Source organism: Ricinus communis, chromosome 7 (genome assembly GCF_019578655.1).
Source record: "Ricinus communis isolate WT05 ecotype wild-type chromosome 7, ASM1957865v1, whole genome shotgun sequence".
NCBI lineage: Eukaryota > Viridiplantae > Streptophyta > Magnoliopsida > Malpighiales > Euphorbiaceae > Ricinus > Ricinus communis.
The window spans coordinates 20,949,620-20,977,456 of record NC_063262.1 but is presented as its reverse complement, the minus strand read 5'-3'; the positions used below and the strand labels follow the sequence as shown (position 1 = coordinate 20,977,456).

At 31.3% G+C, this 27,837-nt stretch overlaps 2 protein-coding genes and 2 non-coding genes across 4 annotated transcripts; 3 read left to right on the top strand and 1 right to left on the bottom strand.

Moving 5' to 3' along the window:
• The first annotated feature begins 3,154 nt into the window (after positions 1-3,154).
• LOC125370750 lies at positions 3,155-3,262 on the top strand. The gene has a single exon (XR_007216853.1). It is a non-coding gene; the product is annotated as a small nucleolar RNA R71 (small nucleolar RNA).
• A 9,889-nt stretch (positions 3,263-13,151) lies between these two features.
• Positions 13,152-13,675, top strand: LOC107261698 (uncharacterized mitochondrial protein AtMg00810-like). The gene is made up of 2 exons (XM_015722754.2): positions 13,152-13,529; positions 13,577-13,675. The coding sequence occupies exons 1-2, from the start codon at positions 13,152-13,154 to the stop codon at positions 13,673-13,675; spliced, it is 477 nt and encodes a 158-aa protein (XP_015578240.2).
• A 6,451-nt stretch (positions 13,676-20,126) lies between these two features.
• Positions 20,127-20,234, top strand: LOC112535695. Its single transcript, XR_003079775.1, has one exon. It is a non-coding gene; the product is annotated as a small nucleolar RNA R71 (small nucleolar RNA).
• A 2,876-nt stretch (positions 20,235-23,110) lies between these two features.
• On the bottom strand, positions 23,111-27,561 carry LOC8285883 (L-ascorbate oxidase homolog). Its single transcript, XM_002524777.4, has 8 exons — positions 27,054-27,561; positions 26,810-26,919; positions 25,523-25,793; positions 25,321-25,423; positions 24,883-25,228; positions 24,264-24,629; positions 23,970-24,048; positions 23,111-23,576 (listed from the first exon to the last, which is right to left on the bottom strand). The coding sequence occupies exons 1-8, from the start codon at positions 27,195-27,197 to the stop codon at positions 23,379-23,381; spliced, it is 1,617 nt and encodes a 538-aa protein (XP_002524823.1). The 5' UTR covers positions 27,198-27,561; the 3' UTR covers positions 23,111-23,378.
• Positions 27,562-27,837: the final 276 nt, after the last annotated feature.

Here is a 27,837-nt window from a genome sequence, read left to right as displayed (position 1 = left end):
CTTTAATTTGCCCATATCATATCTCACAAACTTAAGTAAGCCAATTTAGTAATAAGAAAATAATAACCTAAATCATACACTTCTAATCAATACCCATATGTCAAATGTTGCTAAACTACTCATCATGTCCATATGCAAAAGATGGACACTTGATCATTAAGTGCAAATAACTCATGAGTTCACATTTATACATATTAAAAACTAACTTAAGAGTTCAAGAATCTTAACATAATAGCATTCTTTCATTGACTCTTATATAGAATAATAAGAAAAAAATGAGTGAAAAAATTTAAAATTTTGCAAAGATTCATCAAAGTTGCTAATTCTCATGGCATGACATAAGAAATATTCTATTTCCATCCCCCATACTTAAATTTGACATTGTCCTCAATGTCATTGCATATAGAAAAATAAAGAACAAAAAGAGAGGAAATAGATAGAATACTCCCCTAGAATTTTGCAATGCATAGTAAGCCATGAACTTGAATTCTAATCTCCACCATCCAAACCTTAGAAGCACACTTGAACACACATCATTGATAATTATAAAAAAATAAAGAAATAAAAAATTAAAAATAATAATAAAGAATTAAAAATAATAAATTATCCTAAACATACTAAAAAGACTAAATCCTAAAATAATTAAAAGTTAGGTCCTAGTAAATAAATATAAGTTCTAGAATAAAATTTAAAATAAAGTCCTAGATCAATGATATGACTATTTATTTGGAGCAGATATATATATATATTTAAATTTAAAAGAGAGTATTTTAACTAAAAATAATTCATAATTAATCCCAATTTCTTGGATTTAATTATTTTAATTTCTGCTCAATTTTTTTTTGTTTTTTTTACACTCGCATGCGTGCTATGCTACTGCCCTGTCGCCGCCGTGCGCTTGCACTGTCTTGCGGGCATGTGGCTTTGGCTGCTGGCTTCCTCGCGGAGCATCCCGCGACCCGCATGCTTAGCCTGCGGGCCCATGTTGTCTCTGCCACACGGGCATGTGTCGCCCGCGTGTGAAAATTCATTCTTAACATGGCTCGCTCAATTTTCTTTTTTTTTTTTATTGGAGCTTTAATTGCTTCTCATGGAGACATATTGCCTTTTTGGGGATCAAATATAAGCCTACAAGATAAACATAAAATAAATAAAAAATTAAAAAATTAAAAATTAAAAAAATTAAAAAAATTAAAAAAAATTAAAAAATAGTAATAATAATAACTTACATGCATAAAAATAAAAATACAATTGCTAAGTTTATTGTCTATAGCTAGACATTCTTGATTATGCTCATGGCGGACGTTCATCCGCGCACTCCACCTCTTCGTCATAAGCCATTCCTTTCAAGTATGGCTTTATACTTTTAATGCGAACATCTAAAGTGTCACGAAAACTCTTGTCAATTAAGAATGGAATATCATCATATAATTGTTCATAAACAAGAGAATCTAAATAATTATATGAACACTTATCAATAGTAGATTTAGGAGATAAAATTATAAAATCAAACACTTTAAATTTCACAGTTTCTCCTAAAACTATCATGGTAAGTTTTTCATCATGCACATCAATCATAGTTCTAATAGTTGCCATAAAAGGTCTACCAAGGAGTATGGTTTGCTATTTATCCCTTGCTGGTGTATTTTCCATGTCAAGTACTACAAAATCAACTGGAATTATTAACTTACCTACTTGTACTAGTAAGTCTTCCACTATACCTCTAAGATATTTTATCGATCTATCTGCAAATTGTAGAGATATAGTGGTAGGCTTCAACTCTCCCAAGCCAAATAGTTCATACATCGAATACGGCATCAAATTGATGCTTGCTCGCAAATCTAACATGACTTTTGTATCCTTTTTGTCACCTATTGTAATATTAATGATGAAGCTACCAGGATCTTTCATCTTAAGGGGCAATTGATGTTGAAGCATTACACTTGCTACTTGTACTTTTTTGTTGTTCGTATATCGCCTTTTGCTAGTGTTCAACTCTTCAAAATTTTTTTGCATAAGCTGGCTTATTCCTGATAACATCCAACAAAGGTAAGTTAGTATTAACTTTAGAGAGCATCTCAATATTTTCAAAAAAAAATTTATCCTTTGTGCTCTCTTTTGGTTGGTTTAGAAAAGGAATAGGTGGTCTATAAGGCTGAGCTGCCTTATGAAATTCAGATCCAGAAAATGCTTCATTTTCTTTCTTTTCAAGCCTAAGATTAGGCTCTACTTTTTCTTCATTTTGCATACTCTCCTTATTGATTTACACTAATCCATCATTTTTAGGTGTACCTGCATAAGAAGAAGAATTCCTTTTAGTTTCCAAAGCAATATTATCGACAACCTCACCTCTTCTAATAGTAGTAATGGAATTGGCTTGTTCATGTTGACTTGATATTTCCTCTTTATTGAGCTCTTCAACAATTTGTTCCATTTGAGCTTCTAAACGTTTCAGTGAAGCCTCAATGAAATCTGCATTTTTCTCATTCCTCTTCATCTTATCATGAGAAGCCATCATAAATGATTGAAGTATTTCTTCCAAACTTGGCTTCCTTTGTTCATTAGATTGAAATGTTTGTTCTTAATCTTAAAGGAAAGGATTGGAGTCCCTTTGAGATTGAGAATATTGGTCTTGATAATGAGGTTGATTTTGATTTCTCAATAATTGTGGTAGATTTTGGTCATTGTATTTCCAAGAGAAATTTGGATGGTTTCTCCAACCTGTATTATATGTGTTGGAATAAAGGTCATTCATAGGATGCATGGGTTGGTAAGAATCCATCAAATTTTTTTGATCATATATATTTCCTCTGTAATTATCAAAAGATGAACAAACGTTAGCACTATGACCATAAATACCACAAATACCACATACCTCATTATTTTGTGAGTTTTTTGTTGAAGTATGCATATTAACTTGCTTAGTCAATTCAGCCAATTGCATGACCATCTCACTATTAGCTACCACTTCATTTACTTCTATTCTCTTGGTCCTTACACTCTTTTGTTGAGAATTGGCTCCTAACATCTCAAAGATGTCATAAACCTCATCAGGTGTCCTTTTAACATAGCACCCCCAGCTGCATTATCAACCATATATTGATATTGGTGTGTCAACACATCATAAAATGATTGGTTAGTTATTGGGACTGGGAATCCATGGTGTGGGCATTGCAATAAAAGTGATTTGAAGCGATCCCATGCTTCATGAAAAGATTCAACATTCTCTTGATAAAAATTAGAAATTTCACCTCTTAATTCTTTGGTCTTTTGCTATGAGTAAAATCTACTCATAAACTTTTGATAAATTTCATTCCAATTTCTCAAAGAATTAGGAGGCAAGGTCATTAACCAAGCCTTTGCTCTTTCTTTCAATGAATAAGGGAAACACCTCATTTTTAGTTGATCCTCATTAAGTCCAGATAATGGGAAAGTATGAACTATGGCATAAAATTCTCTAATGAATGTTAATGCATTCTCACTAGGCATACCATAAAATGAAGGAAGCATATTAAAATGAATGCTCTTAAGTTCATAATTCCTAGATGTATCACCTAGAACTATGCATGAAGTAGTGTTACCAATTGTAGGCAATGCATAATCTTTCATAGCCATTCGCCTTTCAGCTCCTATTTCTCTTGGTGGGTTTGCCATGATTTCAACTTCTTCTTTTGATTCTTCTTCTAGTTGTTTCTCGCTTCGCATACAAAACAAAAGGAAATTTCAGATTAAAAAAAAAACTTAAAAATAAAATTTACAAAAAAAATAAAAACACATAAATAAAACAAATTACAAAACTCACAAACAAAATAAAAACACACAAACAAAATGAATCACAAAACACAAAATAAACTAACAAACACAATACACTTTTGATAATCAATCAATATAATAAATTTGGACACAGTTCCCTGGCAACGGCGCCAAAACTTGATATGTCTTTTTTAGTACTCGCAAGTGCACGAACCGTTCCTATAGTAAGGGTAAGTTCACCACGAGGTCGATCTCTCAAGGAACTATGAGGCCACTTATTATAAAGACTAATTATCAACACAAAACAATAAAAGTAAATCTAAACACTATAAATCAATATTTTAAGAGAATGATATTTATAAAGTAAAGTAACTAAACAATAAATAAATATGCAGTGCAATGCAAATGCAAATGCTTATGATCTAAAACTATATGCTAAAAATAGTATTTAATCTAGCTATTTACTTAGTAATCTCCTTATTTTACTTTAAGCCTAGATCTAATGAATGAGATGGTGATGTGCCTTTTCCCTAAATCACTCAAGCTAATGATGCAACTTAAGTTTCTTATACCAACATAGATTAAAGCAAAGATGATGTTTCTAATACTTTTAAACCTAAAGATTTTCATAACATTTACTATTGCTAAATTAATATGATGGTTAACGAACAATAATAACTGAAACTAATAAAGATATGAAGGTAAAGAAATCATTCATTAAATAAACAAATAAAAAGGTTCATACAAAAGTGAAAAGACTAAACTAAACACTTATGAAAACTAGCCTAACATATTTAACCAAATGATCATGGTATTAAATAGAAAGATAAAAAATAAGAAAGTAAAAAAGCTCCCTCAAGTTCCAGAATTTCTTCAAGTAGGAAGAAGATTGGTCCTCAGTCTCACTTCTTGAAAATCTCCTTAGATCCTAAAAGAACAATAAAAACTAAAACTAAAGTGTTTATGAAGAACTGTAAAGAATTATGGAGAGAATAATGGCGGCAGGTGTAGAGAGCAGGTAGGAGAAAACTCCCCTCCTTCTTTCTTCCTTCCTCCTCCTCTTTAGGGTTTTGCAGAGATTTATATAGAGGAGAGTCCTCCTCTCAATAAATCTCTCTAGAGATGAGTATACTAATATAAATCTATCTAATATATAAAACTTTAAGTATCTTAATCTCCACCAAATACTATCTCATAAATAACTCTTAATATAAATCCTAATAATTATACAAAATGACTAAAATATCCCTTGGGCCTTATAATTAGCAGTCCATACGTCTTAATCTTAGGCCTTGACACGAATATGTCCCATTAAGCTTCTTTTAGCTCCATATTTTCTCTTTTTGCTAATATTCCTGAAAATAGACAATTAAGCTTAAGTGAGGCAAAATCACATATTTTCACCATTTTATATATAGAAATATATCATTAAAGTTTTAAAATACCCTTAAATATCTATATATAATTTGGACCCATAAGGTAATAAAAAGATATAATCATTTTTATTATTAAAATTTCACTTACTATTTTTCACCATGCTATAATCAATGTAATCCATGTCTAACCATTCTCAATTGATTCAATTCTCACAAATAAATATTTCATCGTTCCTTAATCGAGGTAATAAAAAGATATAATCATTTTTATTATTAAAATTTTACTTTCTATTTTTCACCATGCTATAATCAATGTAATCCATGTTTAACTATTCTCGATTGATTCAATTCTCATGACCAAATACTTCACCATATTACCGTAATTATGGTAGAATAATAATTGATGAAAATTATTTAATAGTTTATCATAATTAATTGTGTTTATAAACTCATTAACAAACAATATTAATATGCCCACCACTATAACTAACGCTTTGATACATAATACCATCTTTAAATAAATATAAAATCATAAAATATTATAAAATGGTAAAAATGTGATTACGTATAATTGAAGTTATATTAATAGTTACATTCAAACTATTAAGTATATATTAATACTTCACGAATAAATAAACTGATGTGCATAACATTACCAATAAGTGTTATATTTTATATAAAAAGTTATTAAAATAACATCTAATAATATAGACTTGATTTTCTCTTTCAAATTTAGAATATGAATACATTTAACATATATTATTATAGGTAGCATTGAGCATGAATTTACATTAACGTGATACTATAGCAAAAGCTGTAAATATCTTTTTTTTTTTCTTCTCTAGAATGAGATGTAGAAGTAATGTACCACATATTACTTATGCATATATTCCATAATAATATATCAACTTTATTTGTAGGCTTAATTGCAACATTTTATTTATATGTTTATTAGTTCTATTCATATATATTTAAAATATATTATATTTAATTTAAAGAAATTAACATAAATTCATGTAAATAGTTAAATATAAATTTGAATCGCATCTTATGTTTATGAATAAATTTTTAAAAATTTATTTTCAATATGTTGAATTGTTAATTAAATGGATTCTCTTAAAAATGTAACATGGAATAAATGAAGTGAGAGAATGAAATATAAAATTAAATTTAAATTTTAAATAAAATATTTTAACTAAATTTAATAGAATGCTAGTATGGTCTTTTTCTTTACTTAATTAAGCATTAAATGTATACTTCTAGAATTCTAGATGGCTAGAATCTAGCCAATTAACATTGTCCTTTTATTAATAATACCCCAGCATTGATTGCATATAAGATTAAAGTTTTAAATAAATGATATAAAACTAAAAATAAAATTATCATTTTTAATAAAATGATTTAATAAATAAAATTGAAAAGAAACCTATTGAATGATTGTATGAATAATATAAATACCAAATATATTAGAAATCAATTATATATCAAAGAACATATATATTAGTGACTATTACATTGGCCATCCAATAACAAAGATTTCAATAAATTCCATATATTATCATCCTTTTTAATAAAAAGTCGAAAATAAAAAATTGATAATAATAATATTAATAATAATAATAATAATAATAATAATTATTATTATTATTATTATTATTATTATTAATATTATTATATTTGCAAAAAAATCATGCATGTGCTTTTTGTAATCCTTTCAACATTAAATTGTCATTACATTTTAGTAGATAACTAAAAAAATTTAAATCTCATATGCAATAGAAATATGTTCGTTCTCTTTATTAAGAATTAAAATCTTAAGAATAGATAAATATATAAAGAAATCTTAAAAAATTAAAAATAATTTCGAAAGGCATATATTATGAATATGTATAGAAAATTATATGATTAGTTAAACATTTATATTTTGAATGAATCTGAATTAATTATCATCTATGTAGCTAGAGTAACTAAGAAGATTATATGCTACATTTGTCTACTTGGTCTCTTAAATTATACATGTAATTTATGTTTTCTTTAGTTTCTTTATTCTTTAATAGTTTTAAATTTAACAGTTATTAATGAACATATGACAATTTGTAGAATTATGTAGGCACTAATTTAATATGGATATTCATTTTTTATTACATTTAGCTATTATTCTATTTTAATAGGCCCTTAATATTATCATCTTATTTTATTAACTTTAAAATCATAATATATTTAATATTATTATTTTATTTGATTAGTATTAATATTATAATAAATTTCTATGATGCGATTTTCAAATGGAATCTCATGGATTATAGTCTTAAACATTTATAAATTTATGCTTCCCACTTTAGTCTTTAGATATGGCATGGAGGATGGCACACTTAATGATCATATATAGCAAATCATTTGGTTTATCAATTCTCTTTCTGCTTGAATTTTTTACTGCTTAAAGTTGCTGGTATTATATGTAGCATAAATTGCTTTTGTTTTTTTTTTTCTTTAGTTTTGAATCATTTTAATTTCTTTTTATAAGGAATGAATCTTTTATTCATTGGAGAATAAAAATAATACTTGATCGTTATAAAAATAAAAAAAGGTACAATGAATTTTTTTATAAAATTGGTTCTAGTTCGGTTATTTAGTTCGGTACAATACAAGACAATTCGATACTGTTCTCTGTATAAATATTAATAAAATCTATAACTATATCCAGTTTGATTTAGAAAAAGTCAAATGATTAGTAAATATTTTTTATTATAAATATTTTTATTCAGTTTTTTTGGTACCGTTGGCGTCTTCGAGTCCCATGATAAAATTGTTTTTATATCCTCTTTATAAAGAGGACGTGTATCATATTCTATAACTAATTTAGCCTTATTAAATAAAATAAAAAAAATTGCATTTTTGTAATGCTCTTACGTTTTTAGGAATTTTTTTTTAAAACATTGAATTTTTATCAAATTTATTTTGTGTTTTCTCTCACTTTCCTAATTTTTTTCTCTCCACTAGTTCATTTTTCATTTGTTTTATTAGTACGATAATCTTTAAAGAGAATATTCCATTAATTTTATAGACATAAATGATTACAAATAATAGTAAGTCTAAATTTTAGACGCAAAAAATATATAATTTTTAAGAATTTAAATCTCAATTTTGTGAATATAATCATTTTATATAAAAACATATATTCCATTATTAATAAATTATAATTATTCTAATTGGCCTTCATTTAAAGATATCAATGAGGTATTGAAACAAAAATAAGAGATAGACAATAATATTAAGTTAGCATACCGAAATAAAATAAAAAGATTTTAATATTTTAAGAGTCTTACAAAAAGTAGTATTATTATTTATCTTATTTAGTATTAATTATATAAACTATAAAATATGCTATATATCTTATTTATAGAAAAAAAATTAAAAAAGAAAATAATAAAGAAAATATGTTTAGTAGTCTTAGTTTTTATGATTATAATTCCTGTTAATATCTCTTTGTTCTGGCAATGTTCCATGACACGGAAAAGGAGACTCTAAATTGGTATAATTACTATATCGTATTTATTTTCAAATCTAGCTTTTAGTTTTAACAATGTATTATAATATCAATTTAGATTTTAATATTAGTAAAATTATCAATAAAAAATTATTAATATAGCTTATATATCCAGCAATAATAATAAAATAATAAAAAATAATTGAATCATTATTGAAGTTATTGAATTATATAATAAAAATAGATATAGTTTAAGTAAATATATAGATGATTTAACTATAAATATTTTTTTCTAATATTCTACTATTTTTTATTAGAATAAAAAAGGGTCTAATATTCTAACCTATTATCCATCTCTAACTTTTTTTTTTTGACATTTATTACTACGGTTAAATACCTTTCAAACTTTGAATTTCTAGGATTCTCAAACGTATTGGTTGAGGATTTTATAGAATGTCCAGTAATAAGTTAGTTACTCATGGATACTCACTTAAATCATACTTAGTCAAATTGAATAATACCCGAATTAATTAGATAATATATCTAAAAAAATTATATTGAGTATGGATAAAGTATGGATACTATACTACTCTATTTATACATGTATCTATACCCTACTCAAAATATTTTTTTTGAATTGGATGTAAAATATTAGAAATTTTATAATTTAATTTATAATTTTGATTGTCTAATAGTATTTAGAAAATTAGATAAACTATTTAATTATTCAATATTTGTTAATATTTTAATAATTTCTTTATTTTATTATTTTAATATAATTTTTAAATAAATTATATATGATTTTAGTTAAATAAAACTATAAGAATGTTTTAGTTTACTTAGGTTTTCAATTTTGACTCGAGCCAATATACTAAATGAATAATTTTGTGATATGTCTAAGTTAGTATTTGCAAGTGTACGAATCGTTTCTACAGTAAAGTGATAAATTTACCTCAAAGTTGATCTTGTTGAGGATGTTAAGCCTTAATCTAAGGCCTATCTTATATACACCCATTGACCATCAATTATAGGAAATTGTATAGCTAATTCCTTTATTTATTTTGTAATCAATATTTACGTGTATTTACGCTATTACACAATTTATAAACAAATATATATATATGAAAGGCTCTCACCACTCAAAAACAAGGTGGTTTCTAAACACTTTTATGGTATCAGAGCGAAGTTAGGATTAACATCCCATGATTCCTAATGGCCTCTGATTCTTCTCCCACCCTCCTTCCCTTCAACACCATGATTCACAATCAAACTTCTCCTCCTCCAACTACCTCTTATGGAAGAGCTAACTTCTTCCCCTTCTTGAGAGCCAAGGTTTACTGGGTCATGTGGATGGTACCCTTGAGAGCCGCCACCTCCATTTGATCCTCCTACCTTAGAGACACCAAATGCCAAACACTTGGCATGGAAGCCACCGATCAACGCCTACTAAGACTTCTCCTCTCCTCTCTCACAGAGGAAGCCATTGCTGAAGCCGTCGGCCTCTCCATATCCCGTGAGGTCTGGATCGCTCTGAAAAATACATTCAGCCACCCGCTCTAAAGCTCGTGAAATACGCCTCAAAGATGACCTCCAATTGATGAAGCGTGGCACCCTTCCAATCAGTGCCTATGCCCGTGCCTTCAAGACCGTCTGCGATCAACTTCATGCCATTGGTCGCCCTGTTGATGGAATTGACAAAGTTCACTGGTTTCTTCGTGGCCTCGGACCCGATTTCTCCAGTTTCTCTACTGCCCAGATGGCACCAAACGCCTCTCCCCTACTTTTCGGATCTTGTGTCCAAGGCTGAGAGTTTTGAACTCTTTCAAAAATCTCTTGAGATCTCGGCGCCTTCAGTTGCAGCGTTCACCGCTCATCGTGGATCTTCTCAACGCGAGGGTGGTTTCTCTCGCTCCAGACGTGGCCGCGGAAATGGCCTCAGCCATGAGTCGTCTAGTTCTATACAAGGCCGTGCCTAACCCACTCAAGGTCATCATCCGCCACGGTGCCAGATCTACTGCTTGGAAGGCCACTATGCTGATCGGTGCAGGCACCGCTACGATCAGCACCAACATGGCCAATCAGTGCAACTTGACGAGGCCTTCAACACTTCATGCTCTGTGTCTGGCAGTGAAGCTTCAGACTGGTTCTTGGACACAGGAGCTTCGACCCATATTACTCCAGCCCATTCCACTTTGGACCAATCCACTAACTACACGGGTAAGGATTGTGTGATTGTAGGGAATGGTGCGTCCCTACCCATTACCCACATTGGTAAAATTTCCCCTTCCCCAAATCTTCATCTGTTAGACATTTTGGTTATCCCTCACCTCACAAGAAATCTTTTATCCATTAGTAAATTAACACATGATTTTCCTTTATCTGTTACTTTTACTAATGATCTTTTCACTGTTCAGAATTGCCAAACGGGAAGGGTGGTGGCAACCAGTAAACGAGATGGAGGCTTATATGTGCTAGAGTGTGGAAATTCCGCTTTCATTTCTGTCCTTAAAAATAAATCCCTTCATGCTTCGTATGATTTATGGCATGCTCACCTTGGACATGTAAACCATTATGTTATCTCTTTTTTAAATAAAAAAGGACAGCTTTATCTTACCTCTTTATTATAGTCTCTTACTTTATGTCATACATGCCAACTTGCAAAAAATCATCGTTTGCCTTATTCTCGTAATGAACATCGATCGTCTAATGTTTTAGATTTTATTTATTATGATATATGATGTCCTTCACCCGTAAAATCAAATTTGGGTTTTGCCTACTATGTCTTATTCATCGATGATTATTCTCGTTTCACTTGGCTTTATCCATTAAAATTCAAATATCACTTTTATGATACTTTTATCCAATTTTAAAAATTTGTGGAAAGTCAACATTCTGCCCGTATAAATTTTTTTCAAAGTGACGGTGATGCAGAATTTACTAGCAAGTGCTTTAAAACTCATCTTCGTACTTATGGCATTCATTATAAACTTTTTTGTCCATATACTCCCGCCCAAAATGGTCGTGCATAAAGAAAACACCGTCATGTAACTTAAACCAGTTTGGCCCTGCTTTTCCACTTTCACACTTCACCTCGCTTCTGGGTTAACGCCTTTAGCACTGCAGCCTACATCATCAACTGTTTGCCAACACCACTTCTTGGAGGTAAGTCCCCCTTGAGCTTCTATATGGTTCTTCTCTGAATTATGCAAATTTTCATTCATTTGGTTGTCGTGTTTATCCTTGTTTACGTGATTATATGCCTAACAAATTCCTCCCCCCCCCCCCTCCCGTAGCATTCCTTGCATTTTTATGGGTTACAGCCCCTCTTATAAAGGGTTCCGTTGTCTTGACCCCGCCCCCTCTAGGATCTATTTCACCCGACATGCTCAATTTGATGAGACTCACTTTCCCTTCCTCGAAACCTCCCAGGCTCAATCCATATCGTCCCTCCAATTTTTAAATTTTCTAGAACCCAGTCTTTCCCCTACAGACATGCTCCCACCTTTCTCTACGCCCTATCCCAGCACATTACACAATCTGAATCTAACTCGTGTGGTCTTTGTACTGATCCAGTGGAGGAGTCTTTGCAGGCCAATGATTCTCTTGCAGGTCCATCTTTGCCGCCCTCAGATCCTAGCTCCGCTCCTCTTGAGCTCCCCATCGAGCCGCCTATTCCTGCTCCTATTGCGGCTACTCTAATGGCTTCTCATCCCATGCTTACACGAGCCAAAGCTGGTATTTTCAAATCTCGCCACCCGGCAAATCTTGCTGTCTTGGGCTCCTCTAGTCTTCTCTCTGCCCTCCTTGCATCCACTGAGCCCAAAGGATTCAAATCTGCAGCTAAGAATCCTACTTGGTTCACCGCTATGGATGAAGAAGTTCAAGCCCTGCAAAATAATCGTACTTGGATTTTGGTCCCTCGACCTGCCAACACCAACATTGTGAGCTCCAAATGGGTGTTTCGAACCAAATACTTTCCTGATGGATCCATTGAGCGCCTCAAAGCCCGCCTTATTGCCAAAGGCTATACACAGGTACCTGGTCTCGACTACACTGATACCTTTAGCCCGGTGATCAAGGCTACTACTCTTCGTGTTATACTCTCTCTTGCTGTGACCAACAAATGGTCTCTCCGCCACCTTGATGTGAAGAATGCATTTTTTAATGGTCATCTTATTGAATCTGTATTTATGGAACAGCCTCCCGGGTATATTGACCCTCGCTTTCCCAATCATGTTTGTCAATTGAAGAAAGCTCTTTATGGCCTCAAATAGGCTCCTCGTGCCTGGTTTCAACAATTTAGCTATTTTCTCAGTCAACTTGGTTTTTATTCCAGTCGTGCCGACACATCGCTTTTTGTTTTTCATAAGCAGTTTGACATTATTTATTTTCTCCTTTATGTTGATGACATCATTATTAGAGGCAATAAATCTTCTATTCTTAGCAGCTTTATTCGTAAGCTTAATTCTGAGTTCGCTACTAAGGATTTGGTTCTCTCAGTTACTTTTTTGGTATGGAAGCTACATCCACCACTAATGGTCTATATCAGTCAGCTTAAATATGCACGGGACATTCTCACACGCGCTCAGTTACTTGACAGCAAGCCTGTTCACACCCCCATGGTTGTCTTTCAGCACCTGTCTTCTCATGGTCCTTTATTTTTGGATCCTACTTTTTACCGCTCTCTAGTTAGTGCTCTCCAGTATTTGACTATCACGCGTCCAAATATTGCTTACATCGTAAACTCTGTCAGCCAAGTTCTGCACTCTCCGACTGAAGACCATTTTCTTGCTGTGAAACGCATTCTTCGCTATGTTAGACTCACCTTTCGTTCATCTGCTGCTCCTAGTGCTTTAATTGATTACTTGATGCCGACTGGGCAGGATGTCCTGACACTCGTCGCTCTACTTCTGGTTATTCTTTTTTTTTTTTGCAACACTTGGTTTCTTGGAGTGCCAAGAAACAACCTACTATTTCTCGTTCAAGTTGTGAGTCTGAGTATCGTGCCCTTGCTCTCACTGTCGTTGAACTTCTTTGGCTCACGCATCCTATGCCTTAATCTAAGGCCTACCTTATATACACCCATTGGCCCTCAATTATAGGAGTTTGTATAGTTGATTCCTTCGTTTATTTTGTAATCAATATTTATGTGTATTTACGCTATTACACAATCTGTAAACAAATATATATATGAAAGGCTCTCACCACTAAAAAATAAGGTGGTTTTCGAACACTTTTAGATCTCTCAAGGAACTATGATGCCACTTATTATAAAAATTAATTATCAACACAAAATAATAAAAGTAAATCTAAACATCCTAAATTAGTATTTTTGAGGGAATAATATTCATAAAGTAAAGTAACTAAATAATAAATAGATATGCAATGCAAATACAAATACTTATGATTTAAAACTGTATGCTAAAGACAGTATTTAGTCTAGTCAATTACTTAGTAATCATTTTATTTTACTTTAAGCTATGATCTAATGAATGAGATAGTGATGTGCCTTTTTCTCTAGCCATTCAAACTAATGATGCAACTAAAGTTTTTTCTACCAACATAGTTTGAAGTAAACATGATGTCTTTAATACATTCAGCCTAAATATTTTTATAACAATTACTATTGTTAAATTAATATGATGATTAACTAACAATAATAACTAAAACTAATAAAGATATAAAGGTAAAGAAATCACTCATTAAATAAATAAATAACAAGGTTCATACATAAATAAAAACGCTAAACTAAACACTTATGAAAACTAGCCTAACATATTTAATCCAATGGTCTTTGTAATTAAATAGAAATACATAAAAAATAATACAATAGTAAAAGCTCCCTTTAAATCAAGAATCCTTCAAATTGGAAGACGATTGGTCCTCACTCTCTACTTTTTGAAAAGGTCCTTGGATTTTAAAAGAACAATGAAAACTAAAAACTAAATGTTTATAGAAAAACTATTGAGAAAATAATGATGGACAGTTGCAGAGAGCATATAGAAGAGAGCTCTCCTCCTCGTTTTAGAACTAGGTTTGCAGAGATATATATAGAGAAGAGTCCTCCTCTAAGTAAGTCTCCCTAAAGATATGTATACCCAATATAAGTTTATCTAATAGATAAGACTATAGGTATTCTTATCTCCACCAAATATTATCCTACAATAACTCTTAACTCCTAATATAAATCCTAATAATAATATAAAATGAATAAAATGTTCCTTAGATAAATAGTAGAATTGGGCTAGCCCAGTAAATAGCAGTCCACGCATCTTAATCTTGAGCCTTGATACAAACATATCCAACTAAGCTCATTTTTAAGTATTTTTCTCCATTTTTTCCTCTCTTGACTAATATTACCTGAAAATGAACAATTAAGCTTATGTGAGGTATAAACACTTATTTTCACCATATTTTGTATATTAAATATACTATTAAAGCACTAAACATCCTAAATATATATACATAACTTGGACCTATTAAATACCCCCACACTTAAACATTTACTTGTCCTCAAGTAAATAGCAACTGAAAATTAACTTTTACAAAAACAATAAAGAATATTCATACTCAGCTTCAAGAGATTACTCAAAAGAATCTTATTAATGCAGAAATCATATCAATCCAAGAACAACTTGAATCATCAAAATTTTAAAAATATAAACTCAACCATTGTTAATAAACGATTCAAGCATCTAATCCTTCACATATGTTTCATCAATAAATAGCCTAACTCATCTTCAAAGGATACAACTATAATGCATAATCCAAATTACTATAACCTTATTCAAAAAGGCAAACCTGCATTTATAACAAGAGATCAATAGGCATTTATTTTTCATAACACTTGCTTTTTAAGCTCTTTTAATTTCTTTTTTTTTACACCCCTTAGATTTAAACTTGATACGTGGGGATTTCTTTCTTTCTTGAGTTTTTTATGCAAATACAAACATGGGTAATGAATGCACCTGGTTACCCAAGAAAATATGCATCAAGATGCTTTGCATCCTCATAATCTCAATTGTCTTTTTACTCGAAAATCAACATTGGTCATGAAGATTTTCGGTTACTAAGCAACTAAAATTAGTAGAGTAAATTATTAAACTTAAAGCCTTTACTTGTTGCCCATATCATATGTCACAAACTTAGTCAAGTCAATTTAATAACAAGGAAATAACAATCTAATTCATACACTTTTAACTAAACCGAACTCAAATTTATCAAACTACTTATTATGTCCATATGCAAAGAGTAGATACTTGATCATTTGAGTGCATCTAAACTCATGAGTTCACATATGCATGTTAAATACTAACTCAAGAATTTAAGAAACTTGGCATAATAGCATTCTTTCATTGACTCTTATAAAAAATAATAATAAAAAGTTGAGTAGAAAAATTTAAAATTTTATAAAAATTAACTAAAGTTGCAAATTCCCATAGCATATAAAATATAATTGAAGAAATATTCTATTTTTTTCTCCACACTTAAATTTGACATTGTCCTTAATGTCATTGCATATATAAAAATAAAAAACAAGAAGGGAGAAAAAAGATAGAAAATTCTCCTATATTTTTTTTATAATGCATAGAACGCCATGAATTTGAATTCCAATCTCCATTAATCCAACCTTAGAAGCACATATGAACACACATCATTGATAATTATAAAAGAAATAGAAAGAAATAAACAATCCTAAAGAAACTAAAAAGATTAAGTCCTAAGGTAAGAAGTCTTAAACTAAATATAAATCCTAGAATAAATCTTAAAATAAAGTCCTATATCAATGACATAATTATATATGTGGAGGAGATGGATATTTAAAGTTTAAAGAGAGTGTTATGGCCTAAAAAAGACTTAATTTTCATATATATCTGAATTACCCTTAACTTTTTAATAATTTTAAAAATTAACTTTTTAGAAAAATTGGCTAAGGAAGTGTTGAGTCGCGCCTCCAGCGCCTGACGGCTCTTCCGTGAGCTCTCGGCTCGTTGACCTCCAGCAATTGCTGCCTACCTCACGAGCTCGTCCAAACCTCGCAGTTAGTTCTTCCTCATGTGGTCCACGACCATGCAGCTGGCCAGCGCCTTCCTTCATCTGCGATGTCGCGCCTGCCTAGCTTGTGAGAGCTTCTGCACGTTGCATTGGTGTGTTGAGAGGTCTGCGCCTCGCGGAGGACACACGCCCTCCTGGCTTACTGCGTCTGGCCTACTCGCGAGAGCTTTCACGGCTCGCAGCCCCTACTGTGCTCCTGCTGGCCCGGGATGCTTCTGTCGTGCCACCGCTACGAGCCCAATTCTTATTGCCGCAACATGGCTCGCTCCAAAAGTACTTTTCTAAGTAATTCTTAAATAATTTTTATTAACTCTTACATACACAAGGGACTCTTAATTCATGAAAATTATGTAATTAAGTGCAATAAATTAATTTTAAAATTAAAAGTACTTAACTAATTAAAAACTCAAGAACTTGGCAATTTTAACTAAAATTTTTTAAATTTTATTAATAATTTAATAAAAAAAAGAGTTCAACTGACAAAAACTAAAAAAATCTAGAGCCTAACTAAGATAGCTAAATAAAATTTAGCTAATTTGTAAGTAATGACAAGCATATAAGAAAAGTACTAGGTCCTAATCCTACAAGAAAATGAAACATGCATAGAGTTAAATAACTCCCTATTAATATTTTCTAATAATGAATATTCAATACATTAAGCACACAATATCCATATAATAACATAAGATCAATTGAACATGAAAGCATATTATTAAAAATAAAGTGACATATTACCACATGGAGAAATATTATCTTTTGGGAATCAGAAAAGGTAGAAATGTTGATATTTCCTTCACAAGCCTACAAAACAAACATAAACCACTAAAATTAAAAATAAAAGAAAATAAAAAATATAATTACTAAGTTTATTGTCTATAGTTAGACATTCCTTGTTATGCTCATGGTGGGTGTTCATCCATGTACTTCACCTCTTGGTCATAAGCCATTCCTTTCAAGTGTGGCTTTATGCTCTTAATGGGAATATCTAAAGTGTCACGAAAGCTCTTATCAATTAAGAATGGAATATCATCATATACTTTGTCATAAAGAAGAGAATCTAAATGATTATATGAACATTTATCAATAATAGATTTAAGAGATAAAGTTAGAGAATCAAACACTTTAAATTTTGCAGTTTCTCCTAAAACTGTCATAGTAAATTTTCCATTATACACATCAATCACAGTTTTAGTAGTTGCCATGAAAGGTCTACCAAGAAGAATAATTTGCTCCTTTTCCCTTACTAGCGTATTTTCCATTTTAAGCACTACAAAATCAACAAGAATTATTAACTTACTTGAACTAGTAAGTCTTCCATTATAACTCCCTAATAATATTTTTTGATTATAAATATTCAACATATTAAGCACATAATATCTATATAATAATATAAGATCAATTGAACATGAAAGCATATTATTAAAAATAAATTGACATGTTACCACATGGAGAAATATTATCTTTTGGAAATCAAAGAAGGTAGAAATGCTGATATTTCCTTCACAAGCCTACAAAATAAACATAAACCACTAAAATTGAATAAAAAATACAATTACTAAGTTTATTGTATATAGCTAGACATTCCTTATTATTATCATGGTAGGTGTGCATTCATGCATTCTACCTCTTGGTTATAAGCCATTCCTTTCACGTGTGGCTTTATACTCTTAATGCGAATATCTGAAGTGTCATGAAAGCTCTTATCAATTAAGAATGGAATATTATCATATACTTTGTCATAAACAAGGGAATCTAAATAATTATATGAACACTTATCAATATTAGATTTAGGAGATAAAGTTAGAGAATCAGACACTTTTAATTTCATAGTTTCTCCTAAAACTGTCATAGTAAATTTTCCATTATGCACATCAATCACAGTTCTAGTAGTTGCCATGAAAGGTCTACCAAGAAAAATAGTTTGCTCCTTATCCCTTGCTAGTGTATTTTTCATTTTAAGCACTACAAAATTAATATGAATTATTAACTTACTTACTTGAACTAGCAAGTCTTCCATTATACCTCAAGGATATTTTATTGATCTATCATTAAATTGTAGAGACTTGTAGTTTGCTTTAACTCTCCAAAGCCAAGTTGTTCATAAATCGAATAAGGCATCAAGTTGATACTTTTTTTTCAAATCTAACATGGCTTTTGTAACCTTTTTGTTACATATTGTAATATCAACAATGACGCTATTGGGAACCTTTATTTTAAGGGGCAATTGATGTTGAAGCACTGCTTTTACTATGTTGTACTTTTTCATTATTCGCATATCATCTTTATTGGTGTTCAACTCTTTAAATAGCTTTGTATACAATGGCTTATTCCTGATAACATCCAATATAGATAAATTAGTGTTAACTTTAGAAAGCATCTCAATATTTTCAAGAAATTATTTGCTCTCTTTTAGTCGGTTGGGAAAATAAATAGGTGGCCTATAAGGCTGAGCTGTCTTATAAAATTCAGGTCCGAAAATGGTTCCTTTTCTTTTTTTCTCAAGCCTTAGGCTCTACTATTTCTTCCTTTTGCATGCTCTTCTCTTGATTTGTATTTCTACTAATTCATCATCTTTAGGTGTACCTGCATAAGAAGAAGAATTCCCTTCAGTTTCCATATCAATCTTATTATCAACAGCCTCACCTTTTTTAATAGTAGTAATAAAATTAGCTTGTTCAGGTTGACTTGGTAGTTTCTCTTTCTTGAGCTCTTGAACAGCTTCAACAATTTGTCCCATTTGAGCTTTTAAACGTTTTATTGAAGTTTTAATATAATTTATCTTTTTCTCATTCCTCTCCATCCTATCATGAGAAGCCATCATAAATGATTCAAATTTTCTTCCAAACTTGTCTTTCTTTGCTTATTAGATTGAAAAGTTTCTTCTTGATCTTAAAAGGAAAGGTTTGAGTTCCTTTGGAATTGAGAATAATTATCTTGGTAATGAGGTTGATTTGGGTTTCTCAATAATTGTGGTGGGTTTTGGTCATTGTATTTTTAAGAAACATTTGGATAGTTTCTTCAATCTAGGTTATATGTATTTAAATAAGGGTCATTCATAGGTTGTCTGGATTGGTAAGAATAAATCAAATTTACTTGGTCATACATATTCCTCTATAATTATTAAAAGATGGACAAACATTAGCACCATGACCATAAAGACCACAAATACCACATACCTTATTGCTTGGTGCGTTTCTTGTTGAAGCAAACATTTAACTTGCTTAGTCATTTCAATCAATTGCATGACCATCTCACTACTAGCTACTACTTTATTCACTTCTACTCTTTTTATCATCATACTCTTTTATTGAGAATTGGCTCCTAACATCTCGAAGATGTTATAAACTTCATCAACTGCTCTTTCTAATATAGCCTCCCCAACTGCATTATCAACCATATACTAATATTGCTCTGTCAATCCATCATAAAAATGATTGGTCAATTATTAGAAGTAGGTTTCCATGGTGTAGGAATTGTAATATAAGTGTTTTGAAGTGATCACATGCTTCATGAAAGGACTCAGTATCCTTTTGATAAAAATTAGAAATTGCAGCCCTTAATTCTTTAGTCTTTTTATATGAGTAAAATCTACTCATAAACTTTTGATACACTTCATCCCAAGTTCTCAAAGAATTTGGAGGCAAAGTCATTAACCAAGTCTTTGCTCTTTTTTTTCAATGAATAAGGGAAACACCTCATTCTTAGTTGATCATTATCAAGTTCAGATAATGGGAAAGTATGAACTATAACATAAAATTCTCTAATGAATGTGAGTGTATCTTCACTAAGCATTATATAAAATAAAGAAAGTATAAAAATGAATATTTTTGAGTTTCTAATTTCTTAATGCATTACTTAGAAAAACTATGCATGAAGTAGTGTTACCAATTATAAGCCGTGCATAATCTTTCATTGCCATTCGCCTTTCAGCTCCTACTTCTCTTAGTGGGTTCGCCATGATCTCAACTTCTTCTTTTAATTTCTCTTTAATCTTTTGAGTTAATGAATCACTTGATTTAGTTTTCCTTCTTCACGTATAAAAAAGAAAATTCATATTTAAAAACTTAAAAAATAAAATTTAAAAATAAAATAAAAACACGTAAACAAAACAAATCATAAAATAAATAAACAAATACAAGACTCTTTTGGCAATTAATCAATATAATAAAATTTGGACACAGTTCTCCAACAACGGCGTCAAAAACTTGATGTGTCTAAGTTAGTAATCGCAAGTGCACGAACTGTTTCTATAGTAAAGTGGTAAATTCACCTCGAGGTCAATCTCTTAAAGAACTATGAGGCCACTTATTACAAAGACTAATTATCAACATAAAACAATAAAAGTAAATCTAAAGACTCTAAGCCAATATTTTTGAGGGAATAATATTCATAAAGTAAAGTAACCAAACAATAAATAGACATGCAATGTAAATATAAATACTTATGATTTAAAACTATATGCTAAAGACAGTATTTAGTCTAGCCAATTACTTAGTAATCCTCTTATTTTACTTTAAGCTATGATCTAATGAATGAGATGGTAATGTGCCTTTTTCTCTAGCAATTCAAACTATTGATGCAACTAAAGTTTTTTCTACCAACATAGATTGAAGTAAACATGATGTCTTTATTACATTCAGCCTAAATACTTTTATAACAATTACTATTGTTAAATTAATATGATAGTTAACTAATAATAATAACTAAAACTAATAAAGATATGAAGGTAAAAGAATCACTCATTTAAATAAATAAATAACAAGGTTCATACATAAATAAAAAGGTTAAACTAAATACTTATAAAAACTAGTCTAACATATTTAATCCAATGGTCACTGTAATTAAATAGAAAGACATAAAAATAATACAAAAGTAAAAGCTCCCTTTAAGTCAAGAATTTTTCGAGTAGGAATATGATTGGTCCTCACTCTTCACTTTTTTAAAAAGCTCATTAGATCTTAAAAGAACAATGAAAACTAAAAACTAAATATTTATAGAAGAATTATAGAAAAAATAATGGTGGACAGTTGCAGAGAATGTATAGGAGAGAGCTCTCCTCCTCGTTTTAGAACTAGATTTGCAGAGATATATATAGAGAAAAGTCATCCTCTAAGTAAAGAGACCTCATTTAAGTAAGTCTCCCTAAAGATATGTATACCTAATATAAGTCTATTTAATAGATAAGACTATAAGTATCCTTATCTCCACCAAATATTATCCTACAATAATTCTTAACTATTAATATAAATCCTAATAATAATATAAAATGATGAAAATATCCCTTAAGTAAATAGTAGAATTGGGCTAACCCAGCAATTAGCAGTCCACACGTCTTAATCTTAGATCTTGATATAAACATGTCTAATTAAGCTTTTTTTTTTAGTATTTTTCTCCATATTTTCCTCTCATAATTAATATTATATAAAAATAAATAATTAAGCTTAAGTAAGGCATAAACACTTATTTTCACTATATTATATATATTAAATATACTATTAAAGCATTAGAACATCCTGAATATATATACATAATTTAGACCTATCACCTTGCTTAATATATAAAATAACAAATTTTTTTAGCCTATACGTATATAACCTCTACTATTTATATATATAAATGTTAACTTTTAAATTCTATTATATGCACACTAACTTTTGACCATATGCTTTTCTTTTAATTCATAACTCATACATAAACATAAACATAAACAACTAATTAAATATAAATTTTTAAATCAATAAATATTAACTTATTAATAAATTAATAATTGATAAATAAATAATATTTTTATAAGAATTAATATTTTTTAGTTATAATAATATTATCTTATAGGGTTTTATTATATTCAATAACTATTTGGGCAGTGGATTACCCACGGATCACCGAAATTCTATGGATATAGGGACGAATTTAATATTTATTAGCCAAATAGGTATAAATAAGGTATAAATACCTATTATCATTCCTAACCAAATAAGTAAGAAATTTTAGGTTGAGAATTTTTTAGGTAAATTCAATCGACCACATTATTTATGGATAAATTGAATTAAATAGATTTGTGAAATTATTTATTAAGTGTTACATTTACATTGGTTAATTTATTTAAAATCACTACAACCCATATAAAATCCAACCAATTCAAATATAACACTTAATAAATAATATCATATTTTAATATTTAATTCAATTTATCTATGAATGATGTGGTATATCATATTTATCTAAAAATTCCTCACACAAAACAAATTTTGTTTAATAACTTCCATGGAGTCCAAAACTAAAAAATAAATATCAAATACGTTGGTAATATTAAAAAAAAATGAAAACTTATAATGCTAAACACATGATTTATTTGCCAATTAAGCCTTCTATTTTTCAAAATCATTTTTCTGGTTTCAATGCAGTCATAAAAATGACAAAAGAAGAAAGGAAAGATTCATAGCCTGAAAATTTGAATTATATAGAATGAATGCGGAGTTTACAACAAATAATATTATGACGTAAAGAATCTAGCTAGCTCGGGCTATTACAATGGACTATCAGGCCGGAAGTGATGTATGAGATGAAGAAACAGGGAAAAGTATGCAATACATAGGTTAAAATTTGCTCTTTTTCCTGATAAAAATCTGCACTCCATGGACAGACTAAGATCATGTCAACCTTTCATGACATTCATTCTTTCAGTCCTCTAACCGTACAGGCCTGGTTCAACGACCTGCTGCCCGACCACACAGAAGTGCATTTGATGGGATTGGATATTCATCTCTCCATGAATTTGCTGGAGAATAAACACGAAGGTAAAATTGCTGTCCTAAATACTGGTGAGCCCAGTTCTCAGACCTTACATTCCACATCCCAACGTTGTCCAATGGCATGTAAACCGCAGTCCATGACTTGGGATAGACCTGTGTTTAGAACAAACAAGACGAAAGATACAAATTAGTACCTCAATTAGGACGAGAATTGCATAATTAACGAAATCATAGTTGAAAAATAATAAATTTTTCAGTTGTCGTTGCAAAATATTGCAAGCCAGTGCTAAAAAAAGTGGTGGCCTGTTTGCCCTTTTGGGGTCATGTGATATTGAGCAGAATGCATGACAAACTAAATTGAACAACGCTAGTTGGCTATATCCTGACACATTAGAAGTGAGAACTGAAAAATGAAATTCCAGCATTGCTGTAAGCTTGTGCACTTGAACAATAAAGGAAGCAATCAAACGTCTTCTAATACTACTCCTGACAACATTGAAAAAAGATCAGATATTTTTGGAAGTTAGTAACAGATCGATGCTCTACCTGAACTGTGCAACGAGAAATTGTATCTCTCAGATTATAACTTAATCTGCTGGCTGGCGACCATTGCCCACCATCCATCCTGCCCATCAGAATGTAAAATATGTTAAAAATATAAATCCAGAAGATAATATCTTCGACTACAAGTAATGGGAAAAAGCCTTTAGAGAATAGCAAATGAATGGCAAGTTCCATGAAACCTTTTAACATCTCAGAATCATCATTCACTACTAAGAACTTTGAATGAAAAAATTAAAATGCAAAGTAATCAACGTATATACAGCCAAATGAACTTACCCTACGACAAAGAAGTTGTGGCCATCAATGTGCCATGACTGCAGAGTGTCTTCTGGATTATCAAAAACAACTTCAGCATAACCTCTAAAATCAGCAGCCATGACAGAAGTCTGGAGGTAAGCACCTCCACCGGTGGGGTTGTCAGGGATACTTCCGAGGGAGAAAACTCCAGGGATATTGAAGTGGTCAGCAAGTTTAAGAGGAGTATCAGCAGGGGTGAAGGACACACTATTGACAGCATACCTCTGCTTGCCATTAATCATTGAAGCAGAGTTTTGTAATCTAATTGTACGAGTTGTGTTGACCAATCCATAATGGTAAGACCCTTGGGGGTTAGGTCTTGGGCCACTTGCACTTAGATTCCGCCTGATGAAAAGAATGAGATGACACAAATTAATAAGAAGTAGCATGTAAAGGTCACTTCTCTTACATTCATAACAGTAAATATACACAGGATTGCCACTTCCATAGATTCATTTTAATTTGGTGAAAAATGAATTTATGCTCTTTATAAAGAACCTATTGGATCAACACTCAAGATTCCACAAACGTTAATTCATTTCAGACCTCCTTTTCTAATCAACAGGGCTGATTCAAGATGTGAGAATTTGGAGAATACCTAATAGATCGGGCTTGCTCAAGAGACCAGTCAATCTGAATAGTTGGCCCACCAGGGGGAGGACCTGAGACACTTCCTGCTGAATTACTATAATGAAGAATGGAGGTTGTTGTGAAGACTTGAGAGGTAAATCGTGTTGACACGACTATGTAATAATCTTGTGCTGGTTGATCAGCTGTAACCAACACAGAATAAGATTGCCCCAAATGAATGTCAAGGGAATCATAAGTGTTCTGGAGTGTGTGAGTGCCTTCAACTTCCACTAATAACATTTTATGCCCTTGGATTCTAAAATTTATGGAAGTTGTAAGCCCCACATTTGATATCCGAAATCTGTAAGTCTTGCCTGTTCCAGCATTGAACACACAAAACGATACCAATTGAGTCACTATCATATACATAAAAATTTTGAACTTGACAAACTGCAGAATCGTTTACCTTGGTCCACTGAAAATGTGTACCCATTTGATCCACGGCCATTAATAAGCAGCCCATCAGGAAAAGGAAGATCACTTCCACCATCCAAAATTGCTTTTAGATCCTGTAAGATGCAGTATGCAGCCATCAAGTAACAGAGGTGACTTACCAAAGATGGATTTTAGGATTTATTTTCTCCAGGTCAGTTCTGAACGATACTTACAGTGTGATTCATCCTGAACCAATCACCCGCGAGAACGGTGAAATCACCAGCTGGAGGAGGGAATGGTACAGGAATGACTGACCGACTTGCGATTTTGAAGCCTCCATAGCCTCCTGCAGCCTTGTGCATGCCCAGGGAAGGGAAGTAGAAGTAGCTGCCGATCTGATCCTTCACTTGAAGCACATAAGTGAAGTTTTTCCCAGGTGGGATGGGGCAATTGGTGCCATAGACACCATCTTGCCATGAGTTCCTTCTCTGCTGCACACCATTCCTGAGAGAGAGTCACGTGAATTACAATTGACTAGCAGCAAATTCTCTCCTTACTGTTGTTTGACAAAATTAATCTAAGGTTTTCGGTATTCATACAAGATTGTAAGCATCATGTAATAAAATTTAGCCACAAGGTCCTTTTCTTTATGTGTAACACATTTCAAAGAAAAAAATAATATTTGTTTGACGAAAACTTATTCATCAAGGTTTTCAATTGCAATGATTTATTAAATTTAGAGCTGACTTCATAAAATAGGATAATAACAGGTTCCGATTTGAGATAACCCCGAAGTTAACAGTGCAAAATGCAGTTTTAACCAACGAAAAACAGAAGCAACTGTATAGATCTGAACAAGCTCAAAAACACAGTATAGAGGAAATTGCTCTTTTCCTACTTTGATATGGATATATGATGCAGATTCCAGAACTTGGGTTTCACTCATAATATGGTAAGAACATGAGAACTTCAACAGATATATGTAAGCATTTAATACCATTTTTAATACAAAACCAGACTTGCACATGTCAACTGAACAAACTGTCATAACAATCATGAATCGACTCCATATGTCATCATAAAAGACAATTATATAAGTCTAATTCTTGGTGGTCCATAATTTGGAAATCCTATCAATATCCATTGTGAGATTCATATTATTTTTCTGATAATCTTCCGAGGGCTTAGCCTAACAAGCGTAATTTAATACCAGACTTTTCCACTTTGAGGAAAGGAAGCCAAAAGATCTAGATCTATCACACATCCAGCATACCTAAATGTTAAGTTCCTGACAGGGCTCATCAGGCTAGCAGAATAGCAATTTTTCGAATGTCATTTCATAATGCAGAAGGTCATGGGTTCGAATTGTGGAGAAAACTAAAAATAAAGAAATTAGTAGCCTTAGAGGCAGGGCACTGTGCAGACCATCTGATATGCAAAATATAATTAAACAGAGAATAAATGAAAACATGTGAAATGTAAGAGTAAGACAACATATGTTCAAGAAACGTTGAACTAACCAAGAGATGAGGAAAGGCTCATCCAAGCTATTGAAAACATTGATAATCAAGTTATCATTGGTCACTGACTCAATCTGTGGCCCTGGAAATTGCCCGTTTATTAATATTCCCTGCCATTACAAAATGCATATTAACCTCTAAAAGAAAAGGAGCAAAAACAGTGACAAACATAAGAAAAGAAAAGAAGAAAAACCAGAAAAAGAGAAGAAAGACATGGCACTGCTGTTTTACTATGGTTTGTTACCTGTTGTTTTACACCAAGTGGGTAGATATCACCATAGCTAATATTCCACGAATAGAATCTATAAGGGTCTTCTCCATTAATGCAAGTCACCAGCAACACAGCTACTACAAAGAAAGACCATATATTTCTATGGTGGCCACCCATTTCTCTACCACACACACACACAGAGTCTCTAATGAGAATGTTATTAGATTGAAGTGCAAGAAAAAGAAATCTTGCAAAAGAAAAAAGAAACTCAACTAAGCAAGCTAGCTCATCCACTTTCACTCTGTAAAGTCTCACTCATACCGTTCCTTTTTCTTTTTCTTTTTCTTTCTTTTTTGAAGGGCAAGTGTCGGTGTTGACAAAAAAAAGAACAGAGAGGGCACAGATTGATTCTTGTTTAGAAGAAAGGGTCAGTAATAGTTACTGCAGGAAGCTTCTTCCTGTTGGTGAAGAAATGAAGTGAGCTGTACCCACTGTCTGGCTGGATGGTTTTTCTGCAGTATCTAAGCAAGCATGGTTCCTTCATGTCCCTTTACCTCTATAGTCCACATCCGCGTCCCTCGAGGCTGCCAACTTGATTTGAATGACGTCGCTTAATTTATTTAACAAAAGGAATAATAAAAAAACTTATTAGTGCATATGGTAATATTTTGATTTTGAACAATCTGAATATTTTAAAAATATTAATTAAATAATGATTTATGATTTTGAGATCTGAACAACGTGAAATCTTTATTCCTAGAAAAATAGGTGAATTATTTAAATAAATAAAATTTAGTAATAGAATTTTCTATTCATA